The sequence below is a fragment of the Neltuma alba genome, unplaced genomic scaffold (genome assembly GCF_004799145.2).
Source record: "Neltuma alba isolate B1F8T4 unplaced genomic scaffold, ASM479914v2 tig00000105_pilon, whole genome shotgun sequence".
Taxonomy (NCBI): domain Eukaryota; kingdom Viridiplantae; phylum Streptophyta; class Magnoliopsida; order Fabales; family Fabaceae; genus Neltuma; species Neltuma alba.
This window is the reverse complement of record NW_021631921.1, coordinates 111,536-138,779: the sequence shown is the minus strand read 5'-3', so window position 1 is coordinate 138,779 and position 27,244 is coordinate 111,536. Positions and strand designations below refer to the sequence as shown.

Below are 27,244 nucleotides of genomic sequence, written 5' to 3'. Positions count from 1 at the left end.
ATGACAGAATTCAAAATTCCGTCACTAATTAGTGACGAATTACTAACGGAAATTAGTGATGGAAATTTTCCGTCACTAATCCGTCACTAATTAGTGACGGATATCCTACAAAAGTTTTGTCACAAGACAGTGACGGATAGTGACGGAAAATTCCATCACAAATTGATGATGGAAATTCCCGTCACTAATCCATCGCTAAATTTTTTTATTTTGTAAATTTCAAAATACCACATGGCAACCATTGATTGTCACCACGTGTCATATCTATAACTGTCACCTCATACCAGGTTGACACCTCACATTCTCCTCTCTCTCCAATGCGTCATGTCATCCCCTCATTCACATCATCGCCACGTGTCTATCACTATGAGCCGCCACATCATCAATGGTTACACCTCACCAACTCCTCTCTCTCCCACGCAGCCACATCATCTCTTCGTCTATGTGATTGCCACGTGTTCATCATTGTGATCCACCATGTCATTACTGGACGCCACCTCAACTCTTCGTCTCTCCCATGTAGCTATGTCATCATAGCATCCACGTCATCACATGTGTCCATCATTATGAGCCACCACGTCATCACCTTGTCCATATCATCGTCATGTCACAAATTGGCTCAATTTGTGAAGAAGTGTTAGTTCAAACCTGAGACCCCTGCGCACATGATGAAGCCTTTACCAATTGAGCTAAGAAGCACATGCAAAATTTTTATACAAAAATAAATATATATATATTTCTAATAACAAATACAAACATATATAATAAATACTATATGCACAATTTAATATATATTACACCTTGTCCATATCATCGTCAGTCACAAATTGGCTCAATTTGTGAAGAAGTGTTAGTTCAAACTTGAGACTTCTTGCGCACATGATGAAGCCTTTACCAATTGAGCTAAGAAGCACATGCAAAATTTTATACAAAAATAAATAATATAATAATAACAAATACAAACATATATAAGAAATATATATGCACAATTAAGATATATTAGAGAAAAATATAGGAATAAATTTGAATTTTATAGGTAGGAAAAAAAAATTCTAATAATTTATATTTTACAAATATTTAACAAAATAATAAATTTTTTTTTATTTTTATTTTCTTTTAAAATATTTGTATTTTTAATTTTATACGAATATTATTTAAAAATTATGATATATTATATTTTTATTTTAATAATAAGTTTAAAAAATAATTATTATATATTTATATTATTATTTTTTGTGATAGATTAGTGGCGGAAATTAGTGACGGAAAAATTCCATCACTAATTTCAGTGACAAAGTGAGAGACTGAGAGTTAGTAATGGATTAGTGATGAAAATTAGTGATGAAATTTTTTCCGTCACTAATTTCCATCACTAATTATTTAAAACAAAAATAGAGATGGACTTGTGATAGAATTTAGTGACGAAATAAAATTCCGTCAATAATCCTTCACTAATTTAGAGACAAAAATTTTCCGTTACTAAATTCTGTCGCTAATTTTAGTGACGAAATTTGTGAGGGATTAGCGACAAAATTTTATTCCGTCACTAATGCCTTGTTTTTTTGTAGTGTCGGTGCTAGTTGGCACAAAAATTAAATAAAACCTTTCATAGACATTGAAGGAGCTGCTTGAATAGTTCAAACAAATAATCAATAATTAGTACATTTAAAAAGAAAACATCAAGCATGTTCCAAATGCTCTTCCAAGTCTTTAATACAAGATCTACTTTATGGTGCAAAATATATTATATTAAGGACCGAAGGAGTATATTATCAATATAATTAAACATGATTGCAAATTGGCAATGCTTTACACTGAGGTAAGTTTCATTATTTATAATTAATGGATAATACTCTTCCAGTCCTTCACGTAGGATTTAATTGATGAGGAGTTGATGTTAGTCCTAAATGTAAGACCCATTTCATATGTTTACTAATTTTTTTCTCAAATTAACCTATTAATATTATTTAATAATAATCAAATAGGGGAGGGGGGGAGGGAGGAAGGAATTAAGAAAGATATTTAGGGTGTTTTAGAAAAAATATATTTTATTAACTAATTTAACTAAAATAGTTAATATACTCCAAGTAGTTAATCAGGTTGTACATTAAGAATTACATGACTATAATTTTTCATAAGTTTTATTTAATATATTGGTATATTGGCGTGTCTTTCTATTGCTTTATAATATCCTCGCTCTTCAAAAGATGGCTTCCCAAAATTCTGCGAAGGCTTTGCTTGTTTTCCTCGCCACAAAATATGGGTCAAATATGTACTTATTTTTTTTCCAATTATATATTATATTTATATAGAAGGCTTGATAACTGATTTGTACGTCAAAATTAAAAAATTAGTTAAATTAAATTAATAAAAAATATGTATTAGTTTTTTAATATATCATTTTTAATTATAAATATTGAAGAATATAAAATTCAACTTGATCCACCCGTTTAAAACTCTTGATGGTGGTGAAAGATTTATTCACTGTTTCTTATCTGACCCATTATAAAAAACCAAATATAGTTTCATATACTCAAAACATTTTTATATTGACTCTCGATCAACAACATAGATTGATCTAATGTGTAGAAAAAATTCAATACGACAAGAATTTCCAATTGAATATAATCTCGTCACTAAGATTTTATAAAAAAAAATTTTTTTTTGGCAATGCGAAATCGTGTTTTTCTTATGATATTTATTGGAGAGATATTAAACATCATAGTTATTTAGAAAAACTGAATACGAAAATATAAATTTAAGAATGCTAAATTGTCCTCAGTCAAATCTCCTACATTCAGAACTAAAAAAAAAAAAAAAAAATCTCCTACATTCAGAATTTAAAAAAATAAATATAAAATTTGGCCCATTTTCCTATTATTCGCCAAATATTTGCTATTTATCTGCATAAATATTTCCTTCTGCGTTTAGTAAAATTCAAATTATTCAAATAAAAGATCAGCTAGTTTAATTTCGGTGAAGAATCATTTTAGGGTGAGCCAAAAATAAATATTTTTTTAAACAGTCAACCAAATTATAATTAAAATAATTATATATTATAGGATTAAAATGGTTCATAAAGAACATCGTATATTATTAATCAATATTATTGGAGAAAAATCTTTACAGATAAATATGAAAGAGAATAATAATGGCAACAAAAAAAAAAAGAGAGAATAAACAAAGAAATATCAACTGCTAATTGCTAAGATGTAATTAAAGAAGCTAAGATGTAGTAGGAGGAAATATAGAAGGTTTAGTTGGGCTGATTTTAATATTTTAAATTTATATTTTAACATTTCATCCTTATCCTCATAATTATATAAGGAAAAATCCTATTTAAATCCAGCTAAAATATCAAAATTTAAAATCAAGCCTATATTTTGAACAAATTCCTAATCAGGACTAGAGGCTTAATTAGGAATTTAAGAATGTTCTTGAAAGTCAAGAATGCCCCTTTATAATTAAAATATGAGTTGTTACCTTTATATTTTTTTGAATGATTTTTTTTGTTGACTTTATATTTTTCTCTCTCATAAATTCTTTTTATGCCTCACAAATTCTTTTCCTCAAATATAAAAATAGTAAGTCTTTAGTAAATGATAGGAAATTACAACACACCTTTGATCCTTATTAATAATTACTCCGGCACTCTAATCAATCTAACAGCGTAGTTCAATGTTAAATTTTAATTTCGATGGGTTTGATTTTGCTCAATTTTAATATTAATCGATCCTTCATATACTTAATAATATATACACCCTTGTATACTTGGAAAACTGGTGAAATAGTGTGGATGGGGATTATAATGTATAATTAATTTGTTCTAAAATAGTCAAAGAAAAAGGCATACGATGGTCATGAATAAACAAGAAAATATTTGAAAAATCATTGTGTTAAGGATTATGACCATTTGACCCCTTCTTCAGACCAGAACCTTTTACGGCTTGATTAAGGTGCCGCAGTAATTATTGATGTAAATTGAGGACAGTGTTGTAATTTCATGTCATCTACTATGGATTTACTATTTTCCTATTTTAGGAAAATGATCTGAGGGGAAGAAAAATATAGAAGTAACAACTCATTTTAATTATAAAGGGGCATTTTGGACTTTAAAACAACATTCATAAATCTCTAATTAGGCCTCTTAGCCTAATTAGGAATTTGTACAAAGTGACGGCCTAATTTTGAATTTAGTTATTTTAACTGAATTTAATGGGGATTATCCCAAATTATAATTTCTAAGACTAAGATCATCTCGGATCAATACGATTGCTTTTTATAATTAATTTAAGTATTCGTAAGTAAATACATACCCACAAGACGTCTATTAAACAGTATAACTTTACATTTAAAAAATTTTCTATTATATTTGATTTTGAACTTGAAATTGATGATTGATTTAAGGGCTCAATTAGTTGTATAATGATAAAAGAATTTGAAACTCAATCAAGAAAATCTCTAGAAAACATCTAAAATGTTCAGAATTAAAAAATCACAATTTTGCTTTATTTTAATTCCAAAACTTGATATTTTTACAATCTTATTTAGTTTGGTCTTATCCCGAACTGTATTTGGATTTTAGATTGTCTTTCGTGGTAGTTTAATGGAAAATCATTCATGATAAAAAAAATGATTTTATTATTAAACATTGTAAAATTATATTTAAAAGCATCAATATCTGTAAAATAAAACATAGTTAATATATTTTATATGAAATCAAAAAAATTATATGATATTTTATTTGGAACTTTGATTAGTGCTTGTCTGAATTAGCGATGAATGACTGTGATTTTAAATCATCATAAATTTTATAAGTGACACTAGCCATAAATGATATTGGTTAATCGTTATTGTTGTTTAGACATTTGTTTTCATAAGTGACTTTAAGAATTGTGATTATACTTGATTTTCATTTATTAAAATCACTTATGGATGTATAATTACCAAAAAAAGCATGAATTTAATAAATATTATTAAACATCATTTGGGGAGAGATTTTCAGAAGAGTGTGTGAAGATAAATTGAAGAAAATTCAGTTGATAAAAATTGATCAAGATTCTTCAAACCTATAAATTACTCCTTGGTGTTTATTCTAAAAGTGCAGTAGGAAAGTGAAATAACGATTCATCGAGATTTTATAAAAATTACCCAAACAGAATAAACATATTTCAAAATCACTTATTTTGATTCAAACGGGTTTATAAGATATTCTCGTTGGTAGATCATTTAACTTAAAAATTATATTAAATTTAAGATAAAATTTTCTTTCTCTAACATTCAGTGGATCTGTTTTTTTCTGGAGATATAGATATGTGTGTGTCTATATATATTATTAAGTGCATTGCAAAAAGAAAAATGGAAACTATAAAAATGCAGATTTAACATATCAATTAAGTTCGATAAATTTCATCAAATATCTTATAGAGATCAAATAAATTTTCAGGACTAATATATATAAATTCTAATTGGTTGAAAGCTATCTTTAAAATATTTTAAAAAGATTGAATAATAAAAATAAAACAGAAGATTTGATTGGGAAATCTGAATTTTTCATATCTCTTGCCATGCGGATACTGCTGTCTATAAAAAGGGGCCGAGGGAGGCCATTAAAGAATTGTCACATTAGAGAGAGAGAGAACATTAAAGAATTGTCATGTTAAAGAAAGAAAACATTAAAGAAGTGTCACATTAGAGAGATATTCGGTTGTAAAGGTACGTCAACGTTCTTATTAATTAAACACTCGAACGCGCAATTAATACTTCAAAAATTCTGCTTTCTATTTGGATCAAATTCGCTTAAAATTGGCCTATTTGAATTATTTGTTGAAATTTGATTTCACAGTTCACACACTATGAAATAAATATGTTACAAGAGTTTTGTTCATATACAAACACTCTTTTCTAAATGAACCGAATAACTTTTTAGTCTATTTAGGATCCGTTTGGATTGACAGTGGAAAAAGTAACTTATTTCCGATCTGACTTTTAAAAAGGTAAGATTGAGTAAAAGTTAAATTGGATAAGGTGAATCGTATTTGAATTGCAATTTAAAAAAGTTACTTTGTAAAAGTGAGATCGGTAAAAGTTGTTTGGATTATAATTAAGTAAAAGTAAGTTTGTTTGTAAAATTATTAAAATAGGTATAATTTTTAATAAATAATAAAACATGATTAAAAAAATAATTTTACATAATACAATGAATTTAATTAAATTAATATGAAAAAGTGAATTTTAATAAGTGAATTAATTTTACAAAAAGAAAAGAAAAGAAATAAACGTGAACTAATAACTAATACGCACTTACCATTTGCATTTTATTTCTCTTGATCAAAATTCATATTATAACACAAAAATATGCCTTTCTTCTTCTTCTTCTTCTGAAACACATAAATGGGACCCACATTTTGTTTTTCTCTCTTCACTTTTCCAACACTATAAGTTCTTAAAATCAGCTTCTCCAAAAGCCACGTTTACTGCCAGCTTTTGGTTCCATATTAGATCCCCTCACAGCCCTTCCAAACAGCCCATAATATTGTAATCGGGCTTAATGTACTTATAAGCTGTGTTTGGGCCAGCAAACACTAACCCAAACAGACACTTAATCTAGGTTCTAACCCTGTTTTATGAACTGTCTCTATTTTGTGTAACCTAAATAGATATTTTTTTTTATAACACCTAAATAGATGTTTTAAATTTATCTACATTCGAACAAATGAATTGCATCTTGGAAAATGAAAAACAAAAATTCTATTAAGATAGAGGCAATCGTGAAAAAACGTAATTAATATCCTACTTATAATAGCCTATATAATAGGGACCACGGACCACTCAGTTTTAATAAGTAGTTTCTTATAATGGGGATTAGAGGAACTATTGTTTATTTAACTAGATGTTTAAGAGTTATGACAAATTAAAAGTTAAATAGATGTCATATACAACAACAACAAATAGTGATGTTTACGCTGGCCTTTTCAAGCATTTGTTATTACCTATTTTATAAAGTACATAGTTCAGGCTAATTATACACTGGTTTGGATCAAAAATCCCATTTAAATATTTGGGAAAATCATCTATAGATCCTTACAGTTTTGTTCAATTTTGAATCAGATGCTTTATTTTTTTTTCTTTTTATCAGATCCTTTAAGTTTTTACCGTTAAGTCCGTTAGTCCCTAATAGTTAAATCTGTCAAATAAATATCAACACCGTTAATAACTTCCTGTTAGCAATGTCTGAAACATCTCCTTCTGCCATAACACCATATATAAGCAAGCTCTCGTCTCTCATTCGCTCATGTCACCCCAGATACATAGAGAGCCGCTTCATGTATTATGCAAAGAATTACGTTCCAAGTGCTTTATTTCCAAGTCGAAGGTCGCTAATGTCGTCATCATCATCGTCCTGGTCTGTAGCTGTAGAGGCTGAACAAAAAAAGCTGCTAGAGTTTATACTCTCCAATCTGCCCCTACAGAAGAGCCTTGGGTCCTTCACAACAACTAGGTATCTTTTTGGATTACTGCAAATGGCCAACATATTGGATTTTTCAAATCGGGCAGAAATGCATTAGAGAAGATAGGACTGCAGCTTAAAGAAGCCACACAAGTTGATCTTCTCATGCTGAGCTATTCATACCTTAAGGAAACAATCTACAAAGTAACTTGTATGGAGAGAATTTTGACCCACTTCTTAGCTGGTTTAAAAGAAAGAAACACCGCTGCAGTGGATGGTGACAACGGTGTCACCATGTCGCCGGCGTTAATGGTTGTTGGGATGCTTCTACAAACAAAGAATGATAATGAATAATATGAGTCACCTAAAACTAGTCTACAACAAAATTCCATACGCTACAAACAACATTTTAATAAGATATGGAAAATGCCTCTGTTTTTAAGTACTAAAACAGGGGAGGCCATCCTTCATTTTTCATTCATATAGCCTCTGCATATATAGTTGTTTCAATATGCTTCCTCAATGCGACCATGCTATATATAATACATGCTCCTACTAACACTTTGATTTCTCTTCATGTATCTATATATATAGTAGTATGTATTCTACAAATAAGGATGATATATATTGACTTGAAATCATATCCCGTGCTACTTTTTATGTCTACATATATTGAGCTCAAAGGTGCCTCTTTTTTTCATCATTCTCTAAGTGTATTCCTCACTCTAAGCTCTTCCAAGTTTCTAGACTATCGTTTTCTTTCATGTTATTCTGTTACATAATTGTCTGACAGGGGTCGAGTTGGATGGTGAAGGAAACGTGACCGTGAGGATGGTTGAAGAGGATCGCGGTGACTTCGTGACTGAGGCAAGGAAAGGTGTTATGGAGAGCTGGAAAGGAATGGCAAGTTAAATATGGTGGGGAAAGAGACGGTCTTAGGGATGAGGGCATGAGAGAGTAGAGTTTGCAGGAACTTGGGTTTATGGGGGAGGGGGAGAGAGAGTGATATTTCAGAGGTGCCCAACAGGAATTATTAACGGTGTTAGTGTTTATTTAACATATTTAACCCTCAAGGACCAACAACAGATGTAACTGTAAAAAATATAAGGATCCAATAAAAAGAAAAAAAAAATAGAAGGACCTGATTTAAAATGAAAGTAAACTACAAGGACTTTCAAATTAATTTTCCCTAAATATTTTTATGATTTTCTTATGAAAAATAAATGACTAGTTGACTTGAGATGTTCTAATAATTCTAATCTGTCATAGAATGAATACAAGGAATGGGGTTCCCTCTTGGAGGGACAATTCCAACCATTGGCTTGCAGGGCAACGCACCAATAAGCCCTGCAAGTTTGTGCCCAATCAAACTTCTTATCAATGCAAGAGGCAGTCCCCTTACCCTCTTAATAATAATGACAAGAGTCAAGTAGATGGCATAAGATCCTCTAAGCCCAAAGGAAATTCATCTCAAATTTGCAAACATTGGATCAATGGAAACTGTGTTCATGGTGATCGCTGTTGGAACTTGCATTCCTGTTTCATGGCGATGGCCTTTCTGTTCTCACTAAGCTTCATCAACACAAAACGGTACTTACTTGACTTCCATTATTCCCCGAACTAGTTCTTATAATAGGGATTAGAGGGATTTTTTTTTCCTCCCGGTTCAGTACTAAACTTTGAATTATGATTGCAGATTGTGACTGGGATTGCACTTTCAGTTGGATCGGACAAACTCTTTTCTTGTAGCACTAATGAGACACTTCGGGTATGGGACTGTCATACGGGTGAATGTGTTAATGTCATAAATTTGGGCGAAGAAGCAAGGTGTTTGATCAGTATGGGTTCATGGGTTTTTGCTGGTTTGAAGAATGCTGTTAAGGTAATTAAGCTCTTAAACTTCTTGATCATATGATGATTGTGTTTTTGTTTTGTCTTTCATCCTTTATATGATCATTAGGTTAATTAATCAGAAATTAAATATATACGTGGTTGTGGTTATTATATACGAAGCCATGGAACATTCAGACGGCTGCTGAGATCAGTCTAGAGGGACCCAAGGGTCCTGTACTTCCCATGGCTGTTTGCAACGAGACAACTTTTGCTGGAGCAATGGTACCTAACTGTTTGCTAAATGTATTACTAAGTTGTTCTCAGTTGATTTAATATATTATATGTCTTTGATATCTAATCTAATATGTTCACTTCACTTTCGTGTACCAGGATGCAGTTATTGATGCATGGAGACTCGCTTCTGAAGCAAATTTTCCATTTAAACCATTGGCAACGTTAAATGGCCACACCAGAGCTGTTGTTTCCTTAACTGGTGGTCCTAGAGACAAGTTGTATTCAGGTTCTGTGGATCATAGCATCCAGGTACTCCTCCGGTCTTTAACATAAAACCTATTTAATTAATTTGATTAGATTAAGATAATTAAGTAAGTTAGTTAATTGTAAGAAATATAACATATTTTTCTTAAAATACCATAATCGTCTTCCTTAATATCTTTCTTCCCTTTCCTGTTTGATTATAGTGAGAAAATATCCATAAGGGTAATATAGAAAAAAATTGATAAATATATGAGAAATAAATTGTATATTTAGAACCTAAATCAACTTAACAATTAAGTTCTATATTAAGGACCCAAGAAGTATGTAGTTATTAATTCCATGTAGTGGCTTTGTTAAGGATATGTGATATTATGTTGTTGAATTTATTTGAGAGGATTTAATGATTTCTTTTCTTTTTTTTTCCAGGTTTGGGACCCCAACACATTACAATGTACCATGACGTTAAAAGGTCACACTAATGTACTGACATCCCTTGTTTTCTGGGACAAACACTTGTTCTCAAGCTCATTGGACGGCACAGTAAAGCTTTGGACTTCAACTCACGAACAATCGACTTTGGAGGTAGTGTACACGCAACAAGAAGAAACTGTGAGTTTTACTTCAATAAACAGTAGAGATTCATCTGCATGTTATATTGTGAGAATTCATTCTAATGTATAGCTTTGGTGATATTATATTATAGGGTTTGGTTAGAATCAATGGCATGATTGATGCAAAAGGGAAACCCATATTGTTTTGCTCCTGCAGCAACCATTCAGTTCGCCTGTACGAAATGCCAACGTGAGTAAACTTCATGTTCCCATTTTTATTTTGGTTTTAATATTGCAAGTGTTATGTATATCAGGCCTTGATATGATTTGGTGTATTTTTTCTGGTTAGCTTTGCTGCAAGAGGAAGATTATTCTCAAAATAAGAGATTAGAGTAATAGAAGAAGGCCTTGGAGGACTCTTTTTCACTGGAGATGGCACTAGTTTGCTCACTGTCTGGAAATGGCTAGCAGATCAATCGGAACCTATGACCACTTCTTCATGATTCCCAATCTTATTTTCTTATTTTTAACCTTAGAGTTTGTATATATCTTCCTCGTCTTGAACAAGATGTTTGTATTTCAAATTTTGTTTGTATAACATTATATACATATATATTGAATTTCAAAATGTTTCAGCTCAATCAACGATTCTGGTTGTGAAAATTATATAGATTCATTCCCATTTGTATTGTGTCATTGTAAAATTTTTGCACAACTAAATGAGTATAAGAAATTAGACATGAGCCTCGTTGAAAATAAATAAAATTAGATGATAAAAGTGAAACTTGTGATAAAGCTGAGTGATTGAAAAATGTGACAATAAAGATAGATACAAGATACAGTTCGCTTGCAACTGCTGAAATGATGCGAAAGAAATGATGAGAAATTCAAAATGAATGAACAGTTATTATATAGATGGATGCAGAAACATTTCGACAATCATCTTTACTTTAATATATGGCTATATGGCTACATATATTGCTATAAATGTCTGAAAATAGTTAATATGATTTATATGATATCAAAAAACTTTATATGATATTTTATTTTGAACCTTGATTATACGAGATATACAGTGGTAGATCATTTAACTTAAAAATTATAATAATTTAAGATTAAAGTCTTCTTTTCTCTGGGGAGGATAGAGTAGCGATCATATAACTTTCACACTTTGTTTGGATGGAGAGAAAATGAAGGAGGAAAGAAAACTAGGAAGGAAAATGGAGAGAGAAGTAATTTTTTTCCTGTTTGGATGAGGAAAGAAAAGTTGGAAGAAAATGAGGTGAATCCCACATTCTATTTTCCTCTCAGCTTTTCTGGACATATTTGGAGAGAAAATAAGAAGAAAACATATTTTTTTCAGCAAAATAATACTTATTTATTTTTTTTATTTTTGCACTTTATTTATTATTATCAATCCTTCTTCTGTGTTTGCTTGATTGAAAAATAAAATAACTAAAATTGCAAAAATCCTTCTAAAATGAAATGAAAGGAAAAACAAGTAGAATTGTTGTTTTGGTTTTTTTAGTATTACATTACACAAAATATTATTTTTTTTCTTTTTTTACAAAATTATTTGATATTAAAATATAATAACATGATAATATATCTTAATCAAGTAACATGATAATCTTAATCAAAATATGTTTTGATATAACAAAAAGGGTATTTTAGTCATTCATACATTTACTTATTTTCTTTCATTTCTGTTTTCTCTTGTCCATCCAAACATAAGATGTGCTAATATTTTCTCTCTAATTTTCTCTTCTTTCCATTTTCTCTCCTCTCATTTTCTTTCCTCTCAACTTTTCTTCCTATCCAAACAGAGGGTAAGTGATATGTGTGTATAAATGTATTGCTAATTTGCCAATGAAAATAATAAAAAAGTTGAAGCATGCAAGGTGAAAAGGAAAATAAAAATATAAAGCAGGATTTAACAAATCTACAAATAGTTGGATACTTGGATAAACTTCATCAAATCTTCTACAGACCCAAATATATTTTCAGAACCAATATATATAATTTAATATGAAATAAAAAAAATTCTATATGATGTTTTAATTTGAAGTTTGATTAGAAGAGACACGTTGGCAAATCATTTAACTTAAAAAACCATTCAGTTCGCCTGTACGAAATGCCATCGTGAGTAAACTTCATGTTCCCATTTTTATTTTGGTTTTAATATTGCAAGTGTTATATATATCAGGCCTTGATATGATCTGGTGTGTTTTTTCTGGTTAGCTTTGCTGCAAGAGGAAGATTATTCTCAAAACAAGAGATTAGAGTAATAGAAGAAGGCCTTGGAGGACTCTTTTTCATGGGAGACGGCACTGGTTTGCTCACTGTCTGGAAATGGCTAGCAGATCAATCGGAACCTATGACCACTTCTTCATGATTCCCAATCTTATTTTCTTATTTTTAACCTTAGAGTTTGTATATATCTTCCTCGTCTTGAACAAGATGTTTGTATTTCAAATTTTGTTTGTATAACATTATATTCATATATATTCAATTTCAGAATATTTCAGCTCAATCAACAATTCTGGTTGTGAAAATTATATAGAGTCATTCCCATTTGTATTGTATCATTGTAAAATTTTTGCAAAGAAACTAGATATGAGCCTCGTTGAAACTAAATAAAATTAGATGATGAAAGTGAAACTTGCATAAAGCTAAGTGATTGAAAAATGTGACAATAAAGATAGATACAAGATACAGTTCGCTTGCAACTGCTGAAATGATGTGAAAGAAATGATGAGAAATTCAAAATGAATGAACAGTTATTATATAGATGGATGCAGAAACATTTCGACAATCATCTTTACTTTAATATATGGCTATATGGCTGCATATATTGCTATAAATGTCTGAAAATAGTTAATATGATTTATATGATATCAAAAAACTTTATATGATATTTTATTTTGAACTTTGATTATACGAGATATACATTGGTAGATCATTTAACTTAAAAATTATAATAATTTAAGATTAAAGTCTTCGTTTCTCTGAGGATAGAGTGGCCATCATTTAACTTTCAGTGATATGTGTGTATAAATGTATTGCTAATTGCTAATGAAAATAATAAAAAAGTTGAAGCATACAAGGTGAAAAGGAAAGTATAAAAATATAAAGCAGGATTTAACAAATCTACAAATAGTTGGATAATTGGATAAACTTCATCAAATCTCTTATGGAGACCAAATATATTTTCAGAACCAATATATATATAATTTAATATGAAATAAAAAAAATCTATATGATGTTTTAATTTGAAGTTTGATTAGAAGAGACACGTTGGCAAATCATTTAACTTAAAAATCATGTCAAATGCAAGATTAAATTTCTTTCTCTAAGAAGGATAGATTTGAGATCACTTAATAACTTCCAGTGTATCTGTTTTTATCTGGAGATATAGATATGTAGATAGATATAAATGTATTGCTAAAAGTAATAATAAAATTGAATCAGGTGAAAAGAAAGATACTACATAAAAGTGTTTTGTTTTTTTAATTTAATTTGTGTGTTTTTTTTAAGTCTTCATTCCGTCATTTGAGTGAATTTAAGGTTAATATTTCGATTTAAATAAATAAAAATATTTTTTGTCAAAAATCATACTAAAAACTTAAAAAATTGAAAATATAAAAATATAAGATTTAACACATCTATTAAGTTGGATAAATTTTATCAAATCTCTTATAGAGATCAAATATACTTTCGGAAACCAACGTATATAAAATCTAATTGGTTACACGTTATCTTCAAAATATTTTAATATGACTGTATAATAGAGATCAAACTGAAGATTTGATTAGGAAATCTGGATTTTATCAAATCTCTTGTTAAGATTTCAATCACTCAAAAAATAATTGCTTCGCCATTACGAATATACTGCTCCTATAAAAAGAGGACCAGGGGAGGCCAGAAGGAGCTACGTGAAGAAAATAGAGAGAGAGAGAGAGTCAAAGAATTGTCACATTAGAGAGTGAGCGATATTCGGTTGTGAAGGTAAGTCAATGTTCTTATCAATTAAATACTTGAACGCACAATTAATACTTCAAAATTATGCCTTCTATTTGATCAAATTCGCTTAGAATTATTTTAGACTCTTTGGATTGGTTGTGAAATAAATAATTTTGCACGGCATATGATAAATATGTGAAAGAACTTTGATAACGCTAAATCCTAAACCTTAAAACTTATAGAGGCTTATGAAATTTGGAGTTTTGTTTCATGATCTATTTTCTGTTCTTTTGTGCAGTCATCGTCAAAGTTTAGTGCTTGCCTTGGTAATTAACTGATAATATGTGAAAGAACTTTGATAACGCTAAATCCTAAACCTTAAAACTTATAGAGGCTTATGAAATTTGGAGTTTTGTTTCATGATCTATTTTCTGTTCTTTTGTGCAGTCATCGTCAAAGTTTAGTGCTTGCCTTGGTAATTAACTGACAGCCACACATGTTCATCGGACTTTTATTAAGCTATTCTCCGTAAAAAGATATGCTTAAGTAATTAATTCTATTAAAATTAAAAACTCTAAAATTATCAGCAGTTAAAATAATGAATTACAGGAGAAAAAAATTTTGAAGTTTTAATTAGAGACAATCTTTAAAAAAAAATATAATTAATATTTCACTTGATGACTTATAATTTTCAAGATAAAAAAATCAGTAGATTTTTGTAACTGCAATTATCTTTTAGGATTATTTTGACAGTTTTTAAAAGGGAGAGTTACATCAAGTCTTAAGGAAGAAAAATAATTACTAAAGAGTCCAATAACAACCTAAACAGCTTCTATTAATAAGTTTCAGAGTAGAGAATAATAACTTTAGGGGCTTGTTTTATAATTATTTTCCTTCCTTGAAATATCATTGTAATTCTCCGATCCTTTGATATCTTACACAGTAAGGCCCTTTTCAAGCATTTGTTATTACATATTACATATTTTATAAAATGCATAATTCAGGTTAATTATATAGAATTGGGAGCAAAAACAAATCCAATTTACATTAATATAATATAATATTTGGCTGCATAAAGATTATTTGGATGGGACATTATAAAGTTATAATGTTAGCATGCGGTCCACTGTATAATGATACTGGGTAAGATTAGTATGAATTGCTTAATATCATGTCATATCAACTAATTCCTATATCCCAATTTATTGCTGCAGAATGAATAATGCAAGAGTGGTAAGGAGGAGTGAGTTTCCTTCTTACAGGGAAACTCGTTTTGTGAGCAATGAAACTTCTTATCAATGCAGGATGCCGTCCACTTCTGGTAAATAATGCTTATCGCTGCAAGAGGCAGTCCACTTACTCCCATAATAACAAAAAATGTGAAGCAGACGGCAAAAGGTCCTCTAAGCCCAAAGGCAATTCATCTCAAATTTGCAAATATTGGATCAATGGAAACTGCGTCCATGGTGATCACTGTTGGAACTTGCATTCTTGGTTTTATGGCGATGGCCTTTCTATCCTCACTAAGCTCCACCAACACAAGACGGTACCTACTTGACTTCCATTATTTGCCAATATCAGTACATATGCTTGATCTTGTTTCTTTGCCGGATCTTATTATGCAGTAACTTTTTGTTCGAGTAGATTTTATATCTAGGAATGAGTTCAATTCTCTTTTTAGTTGTTATATATATAAAGGATTGGTGGGGTAGCTTTTTGGTCAAGTACTAAACTTTGAATTATGATTACAGATTATGACTGGGATTACACTTCCAGTTGGATCGGACAAACTCTTTTCTTGTAGCACCGATAGGACACTTCGGGTATGGGACTGTCATACGGGTGAATGTGTTAATGTGATAAATCTGGGTGAAGAGGCAAGGTGTTTGATCAGTATGGGTTCATGGGTTTTTGCTGGTTTGAAGAATGCTGTTAAGGTAATTGAGCTCTTAAACTTCTTGATCATATGATGATTGTGTTTTTGTTTTGTCTTTCATCTTTTATATGATCATTAGGTTAATTAATCAGAAATTAAACTTGTACGTGGTTTTGGTTATTATATATGAAGGCATGGAACATTCAGACTGCTGCTGAGATCACTCTTGACGGACCTAAGGGTCCTGTACTTTCCATGGCTGTTTGCAACGACACAATTTTTACTGGAGCTATGGTACGTAATTGGTTTTACTAGGTTCTTTTCACTTCATTAATATTTGTTCTCTTCTCTCTTATTATAATCTCATACTACGTTTCCATGTCATAGGATGGTGTTATTTATGCATGGAGACTCACTTCTGAAGCAAATTTTCCATTTAAACCAGTAGCAACATTGAACGGCCACACCAGAGCTGTCGTTTCCTTAACTGGTGGACCTGGGTACAAGTTATATTCAGGTTCTGTGGATCATAGCATCAAGGTACATAGTTTTTTCAAGTTAGTAACTTTATTAATCTTCCTAAATTAGTCAACTGAAAGAGCAGAGTTAGTATGTTGTTGTTGAATTCATTTGAGAGGATTTAATGATTTCTTGTTTTTTTCAGGTTTGGGACCTCAACACATTACAATGTACCATGACGTTGAAAGGGCACAATGATGTAGTGACATCCCTTATTTTCTGGGACAAATACTTATTTTCAAGTTCTTTGGACGGCACAGTAAAGCTTTGGACTTCAACTGATCATGAACAATCAACTATGGCAGCAGTGTACACGCATCAAGAAGAAAGTGTGAGTTTTACTTCAATAAACAGTAGAGATTCATATGCATGTTATATTGTGAGAAATCATTCTAATGTATAGTTTTGGTGATATTATATTATAGGGTGTGGTTAGAATCACTGGCATGACTGATGCAAAAGGGAAACCCATACTGTTTTGCTCCTGCAGCAACCATTTAGTTAGCCTGTACGAAATGCCAACGTGAGTAGACTTCATGTTTCCATTTTTATTTTTGGTTTTAATATTGTATAAATATATATATATATATATATATATCAGGCCTTGATAGGATCTGGGGTGTTTTTTCTGGTCAGGTTTGCCGCAAGAGGAAGATTATTCTCAAAGCAAGAGATTAGAGTAATAGAAGAAGGCCCTGGTGGACTCTTTTTCACGGGAGACGGCACTGGTCTGCTCACTGTCTGGAAATGGCAAGCAGATGAATCGGAGCCTATGGCCACATCTTCATGATTCCTAATTTTTTTCCTTTATGTTTACCCTTAGAGTCTGTATATATTTTCCTTGTCTTGTACAAGATCTAAACAAGATGTTTCTTTCTGTTTCAAGTTTTGTTTGTATAACATTATGTAGATATATTCAATTCCAATTTCAGCTCAATCAACAACTCTGGTTGTGAAAATTGTATAGATTCATTCCCATTTGTATTCTATCATTTTAAAATTTGTTTGCAACTAAATTTAAATGGTAATTGTGAAACTAGAGATAAAGCTAACTGATTAAAATTAATTTGAAACACTTATGTACATGATGTCAGCAGTAATTCGAAAACAAATGTTTTCCCCTTGTGTGATGGATTGTAATGATATTGATATTAATTGGAAAAGTTTTTTAAAACATTGTACTGATTCTTGAAAAGGAATCAATATGCTAAATTTTGTTGCATATCTCATGAGGCCACAAATATTTCCTGAATTTTGGATCATGCACAGATAACCTGCGTATAAAAAAATAATCATCATAAAACACATCAAACAAGTTTACAATTACGGTAAAAACAACAGTAGTAGCAGTAGTAATGTTGCTTTTGTGGAACTACGTATTTATCATATTTTGATTGAAAAATCTGAAAATAAAGACATAAGATGGTTCCTGGTCAAGAAAAAGATACAAGATAGTTCACTTGCAACTGCTGAACAAGATCCTCAAGAAACTTTTTCTAAGTAATCATTATTCAAGGACAACCAACACTAATGTGAAACAAAGAATAAGAAACTCAAAATGAATAGTTATGATATACAAGGATGCAGAAACATTTCAACATTCAATTTCACTCTAATATATACATATATATATTGATATTACAATGATTAGATCAGTCCATCAACTTGATAATTCCTCTATGATAACATCATACCCATCATAAAATCAGCAATAAGCACCTATGTTGCAATTAATGTCTCAAAACATAGGTAGAAACATCATGACACAGTTACACAAGACAAGCCAGTTCACTTATTAAAGTTACATACAACAGGAGCTACTTTTTCAGCTGCCTATTACAGTACAAGATAACACAATTTAATTTTCTAATACACGTATAGTTCAGTTTAGATTCAGATCCCAAGGCTTTGTGTTATTCACGAGCAATTTGTTTCATAACTTGCAAGTCCCAACAACTCCGGACCTTCCAATCGAGGGTTATTCTCAAAGCTGCAGAATTGAACCCCAAACAAAGAAGGATTTAGATTGACCCCTTTAGCGAATAGATTAGGAAGAAGAACAAACAGCTAATAGTGCTTTTAGTCCCTTAACATCACATAAGGTTTCATTTTGGTCCTTTAATTTCATACAATTCTTTTTCATTCCTCTAATCCCAATACTTTTAATAAAATATGCTGATCTTAAAATTTTAAATGTTGACAAAACATTCTCAAATACTGATATATTAAGCTTAAGTATTGGCACAAAAAATCATGAATTGAGTCTAATGATGGTTGGATTAAAGGACAAAAGATACTTTATAAAATACTGAGGCCAAAATAAAATTTTATATAAATCTTGACAATTAAAAGTACAGTTTTGCAATACATGATAGCAAGAAACTCAGGTTCCCATGCCTTCAGAATCAGTGTGCAGGGGAGAAAAAAAGGAATGAAAGCAAATGAAAAGTTACAGAAACAGGAAGAACAATCTGATCCTCTCCACCAGAGCGCTATCGTACAATTCATAGCTGGCTGCCAGCAAGGGACATGATATGTTGAAATTAATTATTCATGCAATATTGTTTTCCAGGTTAATTATTCATGTTACATTTATTCCAACTTCAGTCACATATTTGCGACTGAAGAATGATACTTTCACCTGTCCAACATCAATTTTTATTCTAATTATCTGATTTTCGATTCTTCATTTTCCTTTGCAAAAGTTAGTTATTCAGAAAACGCATTTGTTTTATGAAGTGAAAATGGTGTTCATCTTTTGTTTTTGGATCAACCAGACATAAGTGCCATTAGTACTACTTGACTTCTAATTTTGACAAGATTAGTTAATTTTCTTTAATTATTTTACATATATACCCATGCAAAATTACAAAAATGCCACCAGTTATTTTGTGTAAAAACTGAAAACATCTTTCACGAGTTTCCAATTTGCAGTTTCAGAGCATGGTTCTGCCGCTAATGGACAGGAAGCATATTAACAATCAAAATCCAGGACATCCATAACATCTGAAATGCTCAATCAATAATTCTCAATGCTTAAGCAACACACTGCAATTTGCAACCAACAGACACTAATACAAAGCGACATGAATTGCTCCATTCAAGAAAACAATGGCATTATACTTAAGAATTAGAAGATAAATATATTTGGAAACGTACTTATTCAATGAAATATGCTCAAATGGCCCTGCCATAGGAATTGGTCCGCATAAATCATTGTTGGACACATCGCTGAAGAGAAAAGTTAGAGTGCATGGGTGTTACTTCAGAATACCACCATAAAATGGCACCATAAAGAAAACAATGACATACAATACTTTAAGGCTTTTAACATCAGCAAGCCGCCTAGGGATTGGACCAGTTAACCGGTTGTCATTCAGCCGCCTGCAAAGAAAATATTGATTTATTGAGAGCAGTGAAAGTAATACAACTATGGAGGACAAGGAATTTTCAAACAACAAAAATCAAAACCAAAAACAAAGACTTTAGATCCAAAGAGCTCCCAATCCTTTAGCAAGTCCGTTAATTACATTCTGCAAGATGAACCTAACAATACAACTATAGAACCCAGAAGTCAACGCAAGGTAGTTGGACTCCATCATAGCTTTCACTTGAGCACAAAATTTTCTTGAGTCTCGTCCCACATCACCTATTCTATCTAATAATTCTTCTAAGAACAATGAAAGATTTAACCATACTTACATAAAGACAAGATTCTTCAGCTTCCCCAGTGAAGGAGGAATGGTTCCTGATATGTTGTTGTTGTACAAGTCCAAGCTAATAAGGTTCTTCAGATTCCCAAGCCCTGGTGGCGTTGTTCCTTGAATATTGTTTTTATAAAGCTCACTACATCAGTATGAGTAAAGTATTTTGGAGTCAACTTCATTTAATTCATAAGAAAAGATAGCTAAAACTATAAAAAATGTGTTGATGATTTCTGTGAGGGCATTTCACATATTTGGAGTCAAAGCACCAACACAGACTCAGAGCATCAACACAGAAGAGTAACCGCAGATTTGAAAACATACAGATACTGTAGATGTTCTAGGTTCCCAAGTTCAGGTACCAAATGTCCAGATAGGTTTGAGTTGCCAAGATCACTGCAGAAAATATTATACGACCATCAACAGAATCATCAACGAAGAGAGAAAATAAAGAAAGGTTTTAATCAACTAAATACGTTGTATTCCTCTTCCAGTAAAAAAGATTATGAAACTGAACAAACAAGCAATCCATTGACTACCTAAAATTGCAAAGACACCAACTCAATACACAAATGAATCAAAGGAGATTTTTGTCAACAATCTTAGACATGTTCTTCTTGCAAAGAAAAGGCGTAATGATTTGTTTCATTATACAAAGATCCTGAACATTTAACAGGGTAACACCACAGAGAACTTCGATAACTGGGAAAAAACATATGTTGATGTCGCCTCTTCAGAGCTTAACAAGATTGGCTTACCCATAACCACCTGCCCTTACCTGTCCAACTGTGCCGTCCGCTTCCCCCACCCCCACACCCCAAAAGGAAGAGAAAGAAATAAAGCAGCAACTCCGTAGTGAATAGATATAGCAGAATTACATATAATTAAACACGTTTCCCTGCACATAGCATGGAGTTTGAGAAATGAGTCATTATATTCATGCATAAATTTTATATATGATATAGTTGATGACGCTTAGTTTCATGTTTTATCTATAATAGACGGAACCCCTTTATTAAGTCAGACCACAAAAATCCAGCAATGTACGCGATACCCCCGGGCAGGTGGAAGACAAGCAATAGAAAAGGATAAGGAAGAAGCAAGAAGATGCTGAGCTGGAACAAAATGGCTAATGTGTCCAATCATGTCATATTGCAGAATAAGTTTGTTATGGATCTACCTTGATCAGGGCTTTGCGTGTTCCCATCATGTAGTAGAGGATGAAAGAAGATAGGGGACCGGTGAGGAATTTGGTGAGAGATTTCATTTGAAGTCCCTTCTATGACTCAACGAAGGAAGATTATCCATCGCATTTGCTTTCATCCCTGTCCTTCTCTATTTTTTCTGCCTCCATAACAACATTTCACGGTTGCTCCAGTCCATATATTCCTGATATACAGGTTATCACTCTTTGCCACGCTAGGCTATCAGCATAAGGTAATTCAATACAGAGGCTGAAATAGAATTATTAAGTCCATAAATTCTTTGGTCAGGACAGAATATACCATTAACGTGCACTAAAATACACAAAATTTACAACAATCAATCAACAGATGTCTTCTGCCCTGGTGAAAAAGGCAACAAATGAACAAATCTTAAGACAAACTGCTTGTAATCATAGGAATGGTGCCTATTACTACCTTTTAAACATAAAAAGCCGAAATTCAGTTACTCCTATTGAAACAAACAACCAAAAAATGTATTCACATCCATCACAGAACAAAAGCATGGAAGAAAATGCGGGAAAAATGATAGGGGATAGATGCACATACAGTGACCTGGTTGTCCTGGTTGCAGGTGACATGGAACCAAGTACAAGGATTGACAAGGGTCGGATCCCCAACTCTGGAGCACGTTATTCGGATCGTACAAGCTGCGGCGAAGGGTGTAGAGTGCGCCGCCTTCGGAGTTAGCACTGACGAGATTATTTACAGCTAAAAGTAGAGAAAAGCATAACAAAACCCAAAAGGAAAGGAAGGTAGGTGCTGCTTCCATCGCTGAAGTATCTGTGATCTGAATTGAACTGTACAACTGTTGTTAGGTTTCGCTTTACGACTTCTGATTCAATAATAATGCTCCAAAGAAGATGAAGAGAAGCTTCGAAAATGAGAAAGTGGAAGACAGGATCCACTTTGGGAATATCATCACAAACAGTAAAAGATGGATTTTTCTTTTTAATTATTAGAGAAAGTGTTGGTAACACAGATTCTCCATTCACACTTGACAGACCTATGGCTTAGGCCGCTTTTCACTGAGTAGAAAGATTTGAAATCAAATTAAAATAAGAACGAGGATAAGAATAGAATGGAATCTTAGAATGTAAAGCATGTTCGTGGCGTACTTTTTAAAGTCAATCCTATCTTTCTTAATTTTTTTTTCCTACCGTTTTCGTCTCTACAAAGTCCAAAAGTACACAGATTTGTGATTTACCCAGATTTTCAGATTGAGAATGGCAAATTTTTTTGTTTCCCCGCCCAATTCAGTGAGAACTGAGAAGCAGCGAAAGTGGGATTTGAATTTGCGCAAACTCTTAATACTCCTCAATGGGATGCCATGCAACGTTGCAAACTCCTGGGTATCTTTTTTTTACCATATAATTTAATTAATCAATTTGAGTAGATTAAAAATATTAATTAAATTAATTAATATATTATATGTTTTCTAAACCATCAGTATCTTTCTTAATTTTTTTTGTCTTTCTCTTTTACTTGATTATTATTAACAGAATATTAACAGGGTTAGTTTGAAAAAAATTCATTAAACATATAAAATAGGTAATACTTTCATTCCTAATTATAAGAGCTAGTTGACTATTTGACAAGATTAAAAAAATAAGTTAAATTAGTTATTTGTAATGAATAGGTGTTATCTTTCTTAAGATATCATTACTAATCAAGTGTGTTGGCTAGAACTATTATTATTAGAAGGGTTTTTTTCGGAAAAAAATATATAAATATGAGAGACAAAATAGATTGACATTTTATATTTAGGACCAAAATAAAAACTAAATAAGGTTTTATATTAAGAATCGGAGGTAATATTATATATAGGACTAATATCAATTCTCTAATTGGTGACTATATTAAGTACGGGAGGAGTAATTTCTAAGTTTAGAGCATACATTTACTCGTCTTCTTAAAAAACAAAAAGAGCATACATTTACTCCTTTTTTTTTTTTCCAGCTACTCTTTTAACGGTAATACTTTATATGTTCCGAGCGACCCAATGGAGATGGAGATTTATAAGATCAATAATCAATAATAATACTGGGTTAAAAAATCATGAATATTGGTTGCATTACTTACGTCGAGAATAGGAATCAATACCTCTAAAAGAAGAAGTAATTTTACGACATATTCTAATGACTAACATCATTACTTTCCTATTATTTTAAATGATATTCCAAAGTAAAAATTGAAATGATCATGGAAATATCTTAATTTTAATATCTTTGAAAGTAAAAATTGTACTTAATATGAATATTAATGTAAATAAATACGATAATGATGTGTTAAAAAAATTACTGATTTGACGCTGAAGAAGGGGTTCTAAGTAAATCTGGAATGTCGAATATATATATATATATATATATATATATAAGGGATATTTGCCATAGTTTTGTTACTGAAAAAATTTCAAAAAATACCTCTTCAATCTGAAAATGTCAAATTAGTCTTATCTATCAAAATTTGATAGCAACTGAGTATAATTGAAAAACAAATGACAACACATTTTTATAGTAATTCCTGATTTGGGATTTTGAAATTTAAGAAGTATTTTTTTGGGGATTTTCCTTTATTATTTAATTGACTACATTAGTTTTTAATAGATTATCAAAATAACTTTTAATTACATTATTATTTTTTTAATGCATAACATTGTTCCTATTAAAAAGATGTTTGAGTAGAAACAAAACCATAATTTTATAAGTATTTTTACAGTATCCGAAATAAATATGTGAAAGAGTTTGCATCGATTTGTAAAAAAAATGCTTTTAAAAAGTATTTTTAGGGTTATCCACCCCCCAAATGAAATTAGGTATTGGGTCATGTGTAACATTTTGGATATGTACGGATGTGTTTGTCACTATTTCATGGTAGAGGGTTAATGAACACAAGACCAACATTTTTTTTTAAAGTATATGTATCTTCTTATTAGAAACAATTTTGTTAGAGATATTTTCGAGTATATATATATCTCAATGCAAATTTGTGCTATGAAGTCAAAAGGGAGTGGAAGAATCTAATCTAAGAGATATCTAAAGTGTACCGAAGGGTGTCTATAGTGGGTTGGAAGTCAAGTGTTCACCATAGAGGATGGGCGGTTTTGGACTTAGAGACATGAAGGATTCTCTCTATGGGAAGGTTGCTTGGAATGTGCCAGCAAAGCCTTGTAGCCTGCGTTTACAAGTATTGCGAAGGAAGTATGAAAAGGGGAATTATTTGATGGTTGCATGCCCTATCAAATAGTCCAATTCTTTTTTTCCCCTTTGTTTTTTGAAAGGACTTATGAAGTATTTGTTTGGAATTGTGATTTGATCTTTTGAAAGCGAATTTTTAATCGTGATTTATAGAATATGAGATAAATACGTAAAAAGAATTATACATCAACTTACATGAAAGTGTTTATAAGTACAAAACAAACACAGATACAAATAAGCCATAAATTGTGATCGTGTGTTGAGTATTATTACATGGATGTTAGGCTTTGTTTGGTTCAACGCAGGGGAAGGGAGGGGAGGTTAATTAAAAGAAGGGGAAAAGAGGGGAAAGAGGTCATGGGTTTTGTTTGGTTGGAGGGGAGGGGAAGAGAGGGAAAATTTCTTGTTTGGTTCATAAAAAGAGAGGAGAGGAGGTAATTATAAATTGACAAGTATACCCTTATCTATATATTTAAACTACTTTATTCTTCTATTACAATATTTATATCAAAATTATTATTTCTTAATTTATCAATTTCAAAAATACCAATTACCTCACTTACATGTGATTAAAAAAAATTAGGAAATATGATAAAAAGTTCAACATTCTATCTCATTAATTTTATAATTATAATACACATGCATGTGTATTAAAATATATGATATGTATATATTATGCAATTATAATACACACATGCTATGATATGTATATATTAATATATATATGCATGTGTGTGGCCTATCTGAGATTAATATATATGCATATTTGCAACCATCTGAGATTATAATACACACGTCATGATATATAATTATAATATACACACATTGTGATATGTATATATCAAGCGGTGTATATGAAAAATAATTCAATTGCTCAATACATGATATTTTTATTAGTTTCACTCTCAAAAACTGATTAAAATTATTCTCTATTTAAGTATTTTCTTCCTATTCGTTTTCAATCTATGGAAAATACAAGCCATGCTACATTATTATATCAACAAAACAAGGTCGGAACTTAATAGAAAACAATCATACAGTGTGTGAAGCCTATATATATAAATTAAGTATGCAGGCATACTGATGATGACAGACTTTGACTTTTCAAACAGCTAAGTGGTAAGTCGATAACCTCCCCCACAGTATAATAATACTGGATGAAAAGAGATAAAAGCGAGAAAATGGTTTATAATAAGAGGAGCAAGCTTGGAATATTGAAAAGTTGGTAGGGGTAGTTTAGTCAATATAATACATAATATTTTTCTTCCCTCCAAAAAAACCCTAAATTTGGAGGGGAGCAGAAGGAAGGGAGAGGAGCACTAAAAGACAAATTTCTTTCCTCCCCTATCCTCTATTTTTTTCAATCAAACACACTTATGCCCTCCCCTCCCCTCAACAACCCTCCAACCAAACAGAGTCTCAAGGATAGGGGTAAGTTAAATTTCTCAAGAGACGTTTAGGAGGGTAAATTTTTAGAGCTGACAATATGTGCAAGGTGTCGGACACGGGACAGAATGATTTTGGCACAATGAGTGGGAGCAACGAGTGGGATATGGTTTGGTGATACATGTTGGTGGCTATGGCACTGGAGGAATACAATGCTGTTATCCCTTCTTATTATTATAAGAATTAAATGATTAATTTGCAAATATTAAAAAGATTGACTAAATTAATTATCTGTAATAAATAGATTTTTTTAAAATACCTCTGTTAATGATATGTATGGAAATATTTTGTCATTAAAACTTTTTAATATGTGTAATTACTATAAAATTATTTGAAAGCAAAATGAATAAATATTGAAGATAAAGTAAATTAGAGTATCAATCAATCATCATCAGCTATATTTTTAAAAACTTGTAATACACAATTCGTTCAAAAATAGGTCAGATATGATATTGTAGAATCCAAATATATTCAATTAACGAGATTTGAATAGCATATTGATTGGGATTTTGAATATGTTGAATTAAATGAGATTTTAGTTCGAGGCTTAAATGAAAAATTAGTAGTAATAATTAATTTTTAATTTGAATAATATCTTAATTGGGATTTGAATATATTGAATTAAATAGGAAGCATCATAATTAAATGACATTGGAGGCTTAAATGGAGAAATAAATAGTTAATTTCAAATTTTTATCTATTTTTCTTAAATTCGGCATCTTTAGTTTGAATCCCATCTGAATAAATTAAAAAAAATCATACTCCTCTAAGAAATAAATCTTAAACCACCTTAAATAATACAATTTATTTGAATTTTAAATCTAATCAAATGTGTTAATCTGTGTATTGCATGGGTAAGAAATTTCTAGTTATATTTAGAATAAAATTAAATATCTAATTAGTTCTTATATTAATAACTGAAAGTATAATTTGAAAATCACTTCATATTTCTTGCCGGATCCAAGTGGGTAATTCTAAGGGATG

At 31.0% G+C, this 27,244-nt stretch overlaps 2 protein-coding genes and 1 pseudogene across 2 annotated transcripts; 2 read left to right on the top strand and 1 right to left on the bottom strand.

Annotated features, from left to right (window-relative positions):
• The first annotated feature begins 8,720 nt into the window (after positions 1–8,720).
• Positions 8,721–12,727, top strand: LOC114726355 (zinc finger CCCH domain-containing protein 48-like; annotated as a pseudogene).
• Positions 12,728–15,577: 2,850 nt separating this feature from the next.
• Positions 15,578–17,480, top strand: LOC114725452 (zinc finger CCCH domain-containing protein 48-like). The gene is made up of 7 exons (XM_028912318.1): positions 15,578–15,841; positions 16,047–16,232; positions 16,364–16,465; positions 16,559–16,711; positions 16,836–17,021; positions 17,116–17,213; positions 17,327–17,480. Exons 1-7 carry the CDS (start codon positions 15,578–15,580, stop codon positions 17,478–17,480), a joined length of 1,143 nt encoding a protein of 380 aa, XP_028768151.1.
• Positions 17,481–18,473: 993 nt separating this feature from the next.
• Positions 18,474–22,389, bottom strand: LOC114724570 (leucine-rich repeat protein 1-like). The gene is made up of 8 exons (XM_028911299.1): positions 22,173–22,389; positions 22,035–22,068; positions 21,173–21,292; positions 20,719–20,790; positions 20,393–20,536; positions 20,003–20,074; positions 19,850–19,921; positions 18,474–18,680 (listed from the first exon to the last, which is right to left on the bottom strand). The coding sequence occupies exons 1-8, from the start codon at positions 22,387–22,389 to the stop codon at positions 18,608–18,610; spliced, it is 804 nt and encodes a 267-aa protein (XP_028767132.1). The 3' UTR covers positions 18,474–18,607.
• Between the last annotated feature and the right edge of the window lie 4,855 nt (positions 22,390–27,244).